This window comes from Branchiostoma lanceolatum, chromosome 2 (assembly GCF_035083965.1).
Source record: "Branchiostoma lanceolatum isolate klBraLanc5 chromosome 2, klBraLanc5.hap2, whole genome shotgun sequence".
In the NCBI taxonomy this organism is placed as follows: Eukaryota; Metazoa; Chordata; class Leptocardii; order Amphioxiformes; family Branchiostomatidae; genus Branchiostoma; species Branchiostoma lanceolatum.
This window is the reverse complement of record NC_089723.1, coordinates 24,430,015-24,440,998: the sequence shown is the minus strand read 5'-3', so window position 1 is coordinate 24,440,998 and position 10,984 is coordinate 24,430,015. Positions and strand designations below refer to the sequence as shown.

General features: G+C 42.0%; 3 protein-coding genes across 3 annotated transcripts in view; 2 read left to right on the top strand and 1 right to left on the bottom strand.

Moving 5' to 3' along the window:
- The first annotated feature begins 927 nt into the window (after nucleotides 1–927).
- Nucleotides 928–2,862, top strand: LOC136428116 (large ribosomal subunit protein uL22-like). Its single transcript, XM_066417412.1, has 6 exons — nucleotides 928–1,061; nucleotides 1,181–1,221; nucleotides 1,541–1,675; nucleotides 1,936–2,034; nucleotides 2,190–2,286; nucleotides 2,669–2,862. Exons 1-6 carry the CDS (start codon nucleotides 1,022–1,024, stop codon nucleotides 2,809–2,811), a joined length of 555 nt encoding a protein of 184 aa, XP_066273509.1. The 5' UTR covers nucleotides 928–1,021; the 3' UTR covers nucleotides 2,812–2,862.
- A 335-nt stretch (nucleotides 2,863–3,197) lies between these two features.
- LOC136428117 (uncharacterized) lies at nucleotides 3,198–8,016 on the bottom strand. The gene is made up of 4 exons (XM_066417413.1): nucleotides 7,485–8,016; nucleotides 5,284–5,463; nucleotides 4,464–4,650; nucleotides 3,198–3,991 (listed from the first exon to the last, which is right to left on the bottom strand). Exons 1-4 carry the CDS (start codon nucleotides 7,597–7,599, stop codon nucleotides 3,982–3,984), a joined length of 492 nt encoding a protein of 163 aa, XP_066273510.1. The 5' UTR covers nucleotides 7,600–8,016; the 3' UTR covers nucleotides 3,198–3,981.
- A 2,175-nt stretch (nucleotides 8,017–10,191) lies between these two features.
- LOC136428110 (chondroitin sulfate synthase 1-like) overlaps nucleotides 10,192–10,984 on the top strand; it is a 36,174-nt gene continuing 35,381 nt past the window's right edge. The window contains exon 1 of the mRNA XM_066417402.1: nucleotides 10,192–10,429. Within this exon, the coding sequence (XP_066273499.1) occupies nucleotides 10,377–10,429 (53 nt within the window). The 5' untranslated portion in view covers nucleotides 10,192–10,376. The remainder of the gene's footprint in view (nucleotides 10,430–10,984) is intronic.

Genomic DNA, 10,984 nt, shown 5'->3' with positions numbered 1-10,984 from the left:
TATACCCACAAACCCCTGCACTTCCTCTTTCGTCGGTGGGTTCAGGTAAGATGGAGGACAAAATGTGAACGTTCATACTATCCACGGCATCCTGCACCTTTCAATCCGTATAGAAACTTATAACCATGACTCAGATGTTCTGTACACTATCTAGAATCATTTGAGACAAGATTTCCATCCACTTGGTTTGTCATGGGAAAATATCACACATTGGTAGCAGACGATGTTACCATCCGAGACTCCTGCCATGATTAGACCGATGCAATCAAATTTGATATTCTCAGATTATGAAACAGAGAAATATTTCAAACATTAATACAAGAGAAACTTAAATCTGACGCTTCAGACATAATTTTTTTCGATACACGTTCTTAAACATTTGATTCAATCGCCCAAGTGTGTACAAATTACAGTACAGTGTATGTGTTACGTGGAGAGTAATAACTGTGACCCATGCAGAAAAATTCTGGTCAAAATTATACTGGTCACATGGAACCGTCTTAACAGCTTTGATTTTGCGTCAATTCTCATTGACATACTTATTCGTACATGCCTTTATTATGCAGGGATTTCATGATACAGTATTAGACTATGATGTTAGTATATTGGTTTAGCATCTGATAATTTTGCAAGAGTTGTACTGAGTGCTTGGTTGAAAATATGCATCAGCCAACATACAAAAGAAATGTGTAGCTGTTGATCAAGGTATTGACATGATGGACTGTACGCTCATTGTCTCAGTTGAACTTGAACATGGCAGTACTTTCTTTGAATATGTCAATGAGTTTGGTGCTTAGTTTAAAGATGATTGTGTTACTGTTAGCCCTGTAAGTTTCTCAACAGACAGCAACTACAGTAACATTCGCACCGAAAATTAACCATGTGACAGGCATGTAGGGGAAGAGTGTAACTGTGTTAGACCAATGATATGAATATGTTGATGTACATGTTGATGTTGATGTATTGCAATACAGGTTGACTTCTGTTTGTTTTTTTAAATCACAGGTAACTGACCATCACCATGACTAGGTACTCACTGGACCCGGAGAATGCCACCAAGTGTAAGTCAGAATTTTTGACTGTTTAAATTTTGGTCTGCCACACCAATGAATTCAGTAACCTGTATACGGTATAGTCTGTAATGTTTGTTTACATTTTCTACATCTCTTATTCCTTGCAGCGTGTAAAGCCCGTGGCTCCAACTTGCGGGTGCACTTCAAGGTAAATACTTCCATTTCAAGACCACCAATCGTTCTTACATAGCCGCCATCAAGTTATGTGGGATGAACACAGCTTTGAAGTGAGAAACTGAAGGTTTTGCTCCCCAACTTTCCAGTGTACCAAAAACTACCAATAGCACCATTTGGTATATGCAAAATGCTGGTGTACAGAAATGTAGTGCAAAGTTTTGCATTCCACTGGAACGGTGCGCCTTTAAATTCTGTGAAATAGTGGCACAAAGTGTCCTTGCTGTCAGTAACGGTAGCCCTTCCCCACAAGTACATGTCAATAAAATACCTCTTTATGCTCCCACTCACAGAATACCCGCGAAACGGCCAATGCACTCAAGGGCATGCACATCCGCAAGGCCACGCGTTTCCTGAAAGATGTCACTGCCAAAAAGCAGATTGTGCCCTTCCGCAGGTTCAACGGTGGTGTGGGACGCAAGGCACAGGTAAGAGCTTTTCAGGAATTTAGGTAATTGCTTTTAATATGGGTTGGTGGTGTTGGAGAGGTAGAATATAGAAAAGGTCGTTGACTTTTTCTGTGATTTATTGATTTGTGTACTAATCGTGTTGATATGTCTTTTACTTTTATTTGTCCGGTCTTTCCTGTGTTTATGGCCTGCCCTTCTATTGTTAATGGCCTTGTCGTTTCTTGTATTGATGGCTTTGTTATTTCTTGTGTTAATGTCCTTGCCATGCTGTGTTGTAGTGTAAGGCCTGGCGCTGGACTCAGGGACGCTGGCCCAAGAAGAGTGCAGAATTCCTCCTGCAACTGCTGAAGAACGCAGAGAGCAATGCTGAATTCAAGGTACTGTGTGATTACACTCAAAACTAAGGAAGGAACCATTTGTGTTAAAGGTGTGCCATATTGATTTAAAGATTTCAAACTTATCTCCCATGATGAGATGGAAGAGTGCTACTCGTAACCTCTAATGTGTTTGTTTACTGTGTGTGTACATGCAGGGTCTGGATGTGGATTCTCTGATGGTGGAGCACATCCAGGTGAACCGGGCTGCCAAGATGAGGCGCAGGACATACAGAGCCCACGGCCGTATCAATCGTAAGTATTTGTATGTTACGATCACCCAGTATACATGTCCAGGGAACAGGGTTAGATGTTAGGATTCTCTGTGTTCATAGATGGTGATATTTTGTGGTATAAAAGTGCTGATTCAAACATTTTTGTTGACAAAACAATACATTTTGTATTAACACCTCAACAGAATCGAAATGGTTCTTCTAATTTGTTTTGGATAGGATTGCAAGGACAGTAGAATTCAAAATGTTAAGAATGTCTACCTAATTTAGGTGTACACAAAATATATACATGAGGACAATGTAGGTAATGTTAAAATTCAGTAGTATTTTTGTAGATAAAGCCATACCTTGAGAATGGCACATTACTCTATACAACCAAGATGACAAGTTTCTATTCTTTACAGCCTACATGAGCTCTCCCTGCCACATCGAGATGATCTTGAGTGAGCAGGAGACGGTCATTGCCAAGTCTGAGGATGAGGTGTCTTCTAAGAAGAAGGTCTCCAAGAAGAAGCTTGCACGTCAGAAGATGATGCAGCGAGAATAGATCACCACCATAGACTGAATCCAACTACAGTCCAATAAAATATTCACTACACATGTTTTTTCCTCTTCCTTTTTGTCTGTCTGTTCATACCACCCAAAAAGGGTTTCTTGAGGGTGGGCATCTAAGTAGTTACGTTGTATTTCCATTGCAGAAAATCCCCCTTTACTGTTAAGTAGATGTATCATAAGTGCTTTGTCCCCCAATTCCTACAACCATAACCACCATCAAACTAAATACTGCCAGTAAGGAGGGGCTGTTATGGGGTATTACAATCAAAAGTGTTGGGACCTCTGACAGAAGCCTTGTATTTTATCTCAGTGGACCCAAGCAAGCTTGCCTTGAATCCTAACCTAGAATCCAAACCTATTATAGTTTCTGATTCTCCTCTCCGCAAATAGAGGAAACTCTGGAGCTATGATAGGTTTAGATTCCAGGCTACTTGAATCCAGCCGTGAATGCTATGCCCATTCTGTTCTGGATCAGGTTGGGTTTTGCATTCAAGGCTGGATTCCAGGCTACTGTCAAGCACCCATCCATTTTTGGCGTAAAATATGGATGGGTACCACGCTAGTCTGTGTAACACACTGCCTGAGGTTGTAACAGGCCCCTCCCCTCTAGGGGACAGAGTGTTGAGCAGGCTGCTATGAGTGCAATTTAACCAGGCTCCTGGCAGATGCACGGAGCCTCTTTGCTGTTCAAGACAGGACTGGATGAAACAACCAGCCAGAAATAGTGCAAATGGGATTAAAATCAAGATTTTACATTGCCCAACCAAATACATTTTCTCATTTAAAGTTAAGAAATAGTCTGACCACCAAAGAGACCGGTCCCAGCTTATGAGCGATATTGCAATGTGCTTTTAATAGCATAACAGTCCTGGATAGATAACATTTGATTCAGCTTCTGATGAGTGATGTATTCAAAAATGGGGAAAGCAAAATGTCAGAAACTCAGTGATTCTTATTGTGAGAATAGATGAACCTGTACGACATATACAGTGTAATTCCCGAAATGAGTTCCATAACAGATCCTTAAGCAATAGATATCTTTCTAGTTGGGTTTCAACCGGTATCCAGTCCTGAAGTGAAGCTTCATGGACAGAATCTTTGAGCTGAGCCGGGATGCCACCTAGCGACCATGCCAAGGGAGGCACCTCCCATTGCAGCGGACTCACCATCGCCTGGGGAAAGAATGAACACAAAATGTTAATCTTGAAGTTTGCAAGAGCATAACCAGAATTTGAGAGTACAGTGCAGCGCATGACCTCTATGCGCTAGGAGTGTCCTCGTTAGTCGGTTAACAATAGCAATGATATCGCCCAGTCATATATTTGATGCCAGAAGGAGGGTGGTACATTGAAAGTAAATGGAACCCAGAAGGAGGGTGGTACATTGAAAGTAAATGGAACCCAGAATAGAAGGAGGGTGGTAACTTAACATTGAAAGTAAATCCCACCACATCCCTAGATAGGGACATCGGTATAATCTCCGGGCTTTCAACCAAGCACACTGGGTCATCACACCCTACTCTTTTCGATATTTATGTTGGGTTCTTTTTCCAGTATTATGTACATATAACAGTGAGTCCATATTTTCAACAAGATCTTTTTCCGGAGTTTACTTTTGAATAGGAAAATTATTATCAGTACGTACGGGCAGGTGACTTCCTCTTCAGGGGTTTTCCTCAGGGTAGCAGTGCTGGTACTGTTGCCCCAGCGACGCCCCACCCTCACGCCGCAGGTAACACAGCTCAGCAGGAGGAGCACCATGAGAAACATGAGCAGGCCGCTCAGTAAGGCCACCACAGTCAGCTCAGTCCACGTCAGCTCCCCATCAAAACCTGTTCGTCGCCAAACCGGTATCATTGGCTTTATGTCATAAACGTTTATCACAGTCACCTTAACTCAGTACAACTCATCTTGAGGGTCGGGGGCTATGGATCAGAATATCTACTCAAGCCATGGACCGTGTTGAGGGGGATATAGACTCGGACACGTTTGGGACCATACTAGTATTCTTTATAAGTAACTGACAATGTCTAACTTCCTTTTTATGGCTGCTGGACAATACATTTTTGTACATATGATAATGATTATTTTTGTGTATATATGACAATACTTCTGGGAAAGCATCGTTAGCAGCGACACCTAGCTGCAATGTGTAATACACATGTAGTACCAGTCAGTATATCGCCCTGAGGAAGGTGACAGATGGTCACCGTCGGCTGTTGATTCTATAATTCGTGGTTGTGAATAAATAACCTTGTTACCCAGTGAGTTTCCAACCTGATGAAATCAATAACGAATGAATAGGCATGTAGATAGCATTTGGGGCAAAGTTTTAGAATTCTACAAAGTCTGAGTAGCGTAAGCCCAAATACGCACGTCCCATCCATATAGGGTGGTCCCGTTCATCCTAAACCTTAAGGACACTCAAGATTCTGTGCTTCAGCTAGCGTATTGCCCTGTCGTACCGACTGTCTCCAGGGTGGCACGGACGGTAGATGGTCCGGGCAGATCCGTCAGCAGCTCTCGGACAGTACTGGTGATGCCATCAACTGCCGCAGTAGCCCACAGTCCTTCCTGTCCGCTCATAGTACTGCTCCAACTAGCTGAAGTCGCCACGACAGCAGTCTCTTGCCCTGTCGTGGTTTCTGTCCGTTCGGATCACATTAGACATTTACAGCATTATCAAATACACTGTGGAAGACAATGACGGTCCGCCTCAGGGGAATACGCTGAAACGCGGTGATGATAATGATGATAAGATACACATGATGATGCACTCATTTAGAAAGTAATAATCAAGAACGGTATATCGCTCAAGTCGGATGTAAACTACCTCCCGGAGGTAATTTCGCTGACATGCGAAATCGGGAGGTTTCAAATGCGACTTGGAGCCTTCATTCTAGGCCACATCAATCCCGCTTCGGCGATTTGGGCGACTTGCGCGACTTAGTATGAACTGGGTCTATATGAAGCACTAGTACTACATCCAAAGATTGCACATGAAGTTTAACCTAATCCAAACCTGGACAAACGCATTTTACCGGAAGAATTTGAAGCGTCATTAAATGATACAATTTTCGAAGTATGGAGTACTCTACATCGATACTTCTGTATGATGTGATCAAACGAAGTTAAGCACGATATCAATTAACCTGTACTACATATAAGTGTGTGTAAAGATGTTAAGATGGAGTCTTGCGTAGTTTTGAGGGTTTTTTTTTCATTTCATTTGATACATATAGTATTGCGATACTGTACTATGAGAGGATATATAGGGTTCCTTGTCAAACTGAATAAAAACAGAATTAGTCCACATTCGAAATCATTGGGGTTTTTTGCTTTAAAAGTTCGTTTTAAGGATACTCCTTAAAATCCACTTCACCTCGTTTAATTACTTGTGTTCTGTTTTGATCACTACGGTTGTTCATCGGGACTTCCCCGAATATTTAAAGTTCCTTGCCAACTCTATTATCCATACTTTAGGGAAGTTCCCTTGGCAACATACAGATATGATGAATTTGACGATGTGCACGAAAAGGTCAATTTTAGCAGTAGAGTGAGCACTGTGCAGGAAGATCATTTCAGTATATGTGCATATTTTAATTTTCTTAAGTCTTTTTATCAATTTCTCTTTTTTCTGTGGGTTTTTTTCCACGCCAGAGTGAGGAAGACGAAAGCTGACAGGGACAAATCAGGGTGTTCCCCGATGATATCTTCCGAAACCAGACCGCATAGGCTAGAATAATCTTATTCTTACCTCCTCGTCACTGGCAAATTATATTTTTCCGCCTTAGAAATCCTTGTTTTGGGGGATGGGAGGGGGCTATTTTTCACACATTCAAACAATTCTAGCGCGTTATACGTTAAATGGTCGGCCCCTTCGCTTCGTATTCAGTGTAAATGGTTCGGTGAATTATCATAACGACTGCCAAGCTTCCAGACTTAATGCATTTTGACAGAACAGTCGATGTCGCTTTCGAACGGTCATGAAGGGCAGCGTCAAACAGGTCAACGTTACGAAGCTTCCGACATTTCCACCCTATTGGCATTGACATAATATTGCGGCGATGAAAAATTTGAATCTTATTAGAATTACTGTATGATAACGCTCGTGAAAGTCAATCTGAAAGCTTTACGCTGAAATCTACCAAACTCACAAAAGATAAAGGAAGATACAAAAAAGACCTTCGACAAACAACACCTACTAATCAGTTCCTTATTTGCTGATAAATTGCTGACTTGGTTCATGATTTAATCTCTTGACTCGTTATATTCACTAGTACTGTACATACAGACTCTATATGTACAGTACTAGTGAATATAACGAATCAAGAGATTAAATCATGAACTAATTCAGCAATCTTGGAGCAAGGGAGGAACATCCTGATTAGTGGGTGTTGTATTGTCGAAGGTCGTCTTTTTTTAGTCTTTCCTTTTGGTAGATTTTGCGAGGCTTTTAGATTAGACGTCGTTAACAACTATTTTCTATACTTAATTAACCCCTGCTGCTTGAAAAACAAATCTTGCTGGTTTTCACCCTTTTTTTCGAAAACCGTTTATGTTCCCCTCTGGGAAAAATAGGTACTTTACCGAATCCATCACCACATTATTCGACTATTTAATATGCCTTTCAATAGCCACTGTCTATAATAAACAACACACTTACCAGGTAGTGGGCAGTCCCAGCAGTGAGGGTCATCTGGCCAGGTCACACAGTAGGAACACGGGCGGCAGCCCAGGATACTGTCCCAGCCGAAAGTCTCAGAACACCTTCCCTTCATGGTTCAAAACTTCTTCTACTGAGGAACTATCCTTAAGCCTTATCAGAAAATGGAGAAGTGCCATGTGGACCAATTCAGAGGTGTAAAGTCGGCTTACCCATTTTGAGACACATAAAAAAAACTAGTTTTCGTTCTACATTAACATTCCCACCTTTTCCCCCCATGATTTTCGACGGTCTCAGATAATCCTCCCCTCTTTCTGTCTTAGCTTGTGGTGTTTTATACGAAAAACTTTCTGCTTTCAACCCCCATTTAGTTTCAGAAGGAACAATCCAAGTCACGCCTCAATCATACCATATATGAACTGTTCAGCTTCATTTCTGTAATAACAGATCTCAACTACGCATTCTGGTCGGCGAAACTACTAGAAACATATGTACAAATTTACATCAAATGGCGCTTTACAAGACATAAACTTGTTTTAATGCAAATATACTACAGGAAACAACTGAAGTTGATTAAGTCTTAACATGTTTTCAGAATCCAAAAATGATTGCATATAGATTTACAACAAGGAAAATCAAGGCTATTTAGCTCATTGGGTTTCTATGGGGCAAATGGAGGGAGTTCCCCTAGAGTGTACGCTTTACAGCATGCGTGGCGGTCTGCAACAATTCTATTTTCCCTTTCTATGTACTTCCGAATCACGCTCTTCCTCTGAATTTCGATAGAATCCTAGTATAATGTGATGCACAAAAATACCAGGAAAGGAATTCAAGGAAGCGTGTGGACTTTCGGGATCCGCTATGCGGGCTTTCGGGATGTGCGTGACAGCACGGTGACAAGTGTCATGCGCGCTGAAATTAAAAGGTTCACGACTAATTGAATCCTAACGTGTTTCGTGGAAGTGCTTCTAATCATTCTGACAGAAATGATAACAAGCAAGCAACCACGACGGGTCAGCCGTCAAGTAGGTGAACGTTACCCAAACGAATCCAGCCATATTGCATTAATTTTCTTCATCACCTTCAACACCTTACGCACCAATACCGACTTTATCAACATAATGTTTTGTAAATGTATCTTTAGCCAAAGGCGAAAAATGGTAGGAATTGTTGTATCGTTTTCGTAGGTCCGTAGATTTTGGTCGCTTTCTTCCGTATTCATTTGGCCACTAGAGACGTCTGTTAGAAACCATGTGGATATCCGATTGTTCAACACGGTATGACTCACACGTGTACACTGCGCTCAGTTTGTCTTGGAGTTTGAACCTAAACAACCAAGGCTTCTTCTTCTACAAGTTCCTCGGGTCATATTTTCGTCTTCCCGTTTCAGCTATCTCTCCCATGATAGTGCTGCCCGGCTGGGTACTGAAGAACCAACAAGTTATTGCTTGGCAATGCTACCTTATATGTGCACATAAGTGGAGTTTCCCTTCCTCTTCAGCGACACTGAAAATAGAATCTAGTTTCTAGGGTAGTCGTGACGGGACGTGCACCACGTCAGGATATCCTGAAGCTTTGCACTCCCGGGAATGGCTGCATGACACCTCTAGATCTCGGTGATTCGTCGGCGTCATAGACTTGTGTTGCTTCGGAAAGCTCGATTTCGTGGTGGAATGACGTATATGGAAGGCAGTGCAAACGTGTCTATTTGATGTCCTTAAAATAGTACAAAGGTGCGCTCCATTAGCTCTTCGCCAAACAGTAAGCCCCTATCAATGCGTCACATCAACAAAGAGATGTACTTTGGCTAGCTGTGCAGAACGCATCATCACCAGGAAAACACATCCGTTCAAATCAACAGGTGTGTGCTTGGTGATCGACCTCACAGAGATTGTGGCCCTTATAGTACGGTTTCACGCTTGTGCTCCTATCCTTGTATAATAGTACTACACTCAGCTCAGTAGCAGCAGCAAGTTGCCGTAACATATTGTAGTCCATATTCAATAATCAGTCAAATCAATTCAATCTAACAATTCATTTAGTGAATGTTCGTAACCGAAAAGTTATTTTCAATATTACTCCTCGTCACATATACATTCAATAATCCATACATACTGTACCGATGATCGCATAATGTAACCATGTGATTTCCCGATCCAAAGCATCTCAGTTGAGTGAAACTAAATTACTTTTCAAATCTGTATACTAGCGCCTTCTACCGATTAGCCCGTGCGTTTCACGCCAGAATTCCAAGTTGCACATGTTTAGGGAGAACGTCGGTGTGATCATCCAGGGACCACCTATGTTAGCTACACAGCTTTACTGATCGTTGTGATAATGTATCATTGTAAAATAGGTAGAGGGATGCTACATACTCTGCCAGGAATGTTGCATAGTGCCATTACACGTATGCTGCTGTGAAAGCTACATGTGTATATGTTTATGTCCAATACAATATCAATGTCCATATTTTCGAAAGGATATGACAGAAACGGAATGGTTTATTGATATTGTTGTGCGCTGTTTTTTTTCTCCAGAAAGTTGTGTTACTGTTTCCAATCCTTGGCACTCCTCTTCCTGTCGCAGCTGTTCTCGTGACGTTTCTTCCCTCCGAGCAGGAGAGCGTATTTACAAAACGTTCCGTGTTGCGTCACTTCCTTTTGAAGTATAGCCATGCGGCCAGCACGCCGGCACAGTCCAAACACCAGGTGTCCGAGCAGTGCCATTCAGTCATAGAGTATATGCAGACGTTCTTCACGCTGACTTTTATAAGTAGCCCCAGTAGTTAGTACTTGTACACACCTTATCAATAATTAGGTCTACTTTTTACCAGTGGATAGATTTTGTTGGAGACGTCGTTTATGTGCAGCTGACTGCGGAAGAGACGGATCCATGGGCATTCAAGAGTTCCATGCTGTCAGACCCAAGTATGACGGGGAAATCAGGTGCGTTTGTCATAACGTTATTTTTCCACAATTTACTATCAAAGCTTTCTTCAGGTTTCTTCTTCCTTTGATGGTTGGGCAGAGCATAAAAGAGACCGCTCTAGTATTGTCACAAATCGTAGCTGCATGTCCTGACCACTTTATCATTGTATTGTCTCAAATGACCTCAATTTGTAACTGTCCAGGCATCAAAGAAACTGTCCAGTGTTCAGAGCGGCACAGCCGTCAAAAACTGCTGGAGTTGGACTGTTTTGTACTTTTCTCTGTGACAATGGTTGTCATCCAATAGCAGATGGTGGATAATTTATAATGTTCATGTCGGCGTCTGGTGTCCGTCAGTCTGAAGAATTCAGTACATTCTTTGTCAAGATACCGTCAACCTTGAGTCACAGGGAGCGCTCATCACACAAGGCGTGGCGTGAATCATGACAGCGGACCCCAGTTTTCTGGTGTGTCCGAAAGATATTTTCTAGCCCCCAAGAAGGAGGAAACTCACGACTGTTTAACTACTGAATGTCGACTACTCGTGGCTCAGCCGGACTGTATAAAATTAAG

Excerpts from the sequence above, each read along its gene's own strand:
- LOC136428116 (XM_066417412.1), top strand. The coding sequence starts at position 1,022 with ATGACTAGGTACTCACTGGACCCGGAGAATGCCACCAAGT. Across the intron at positions 1,062-1,180 it reads CCCGGAGAATGCCACCAAGT|CGTGTAAAGCCCGTGGCTCC; the intron begins GTAAGTCAGAAT and ends TATTCCTTGCAG. Across the intron at positions 1,222-1,540 it reads ACTTGCGGGTGCACTTCAAG|AATACCCGCGAAACGGCCAA; the intron begins GTAAATACTTCC and ends TCCCACTCACAG.
- LOC136428117 (XM_066417413.1), bottom strand. The coding sequence starts at position 7,599 with ATGAAGGGAAGGTGTTCTGAGACTTTCGGCTGGGACAGTATCCTGGGC. Across the intron at positions 5,464-7,484 it reads CTGGGACTGCCCACTACCTG|AAACCACGACAGGGCAAGAG; the intron begins GTAAGTGTGTTG and ends CCGAACGGACAG. Across the intron at positions 4,651-5,283 it reads TGCCACCCTGGAGACAGTCG|GTTTTGATGGGGAGCTGACG; the intron begins GTACGACAGGGC and ends GGCGACGAACAG.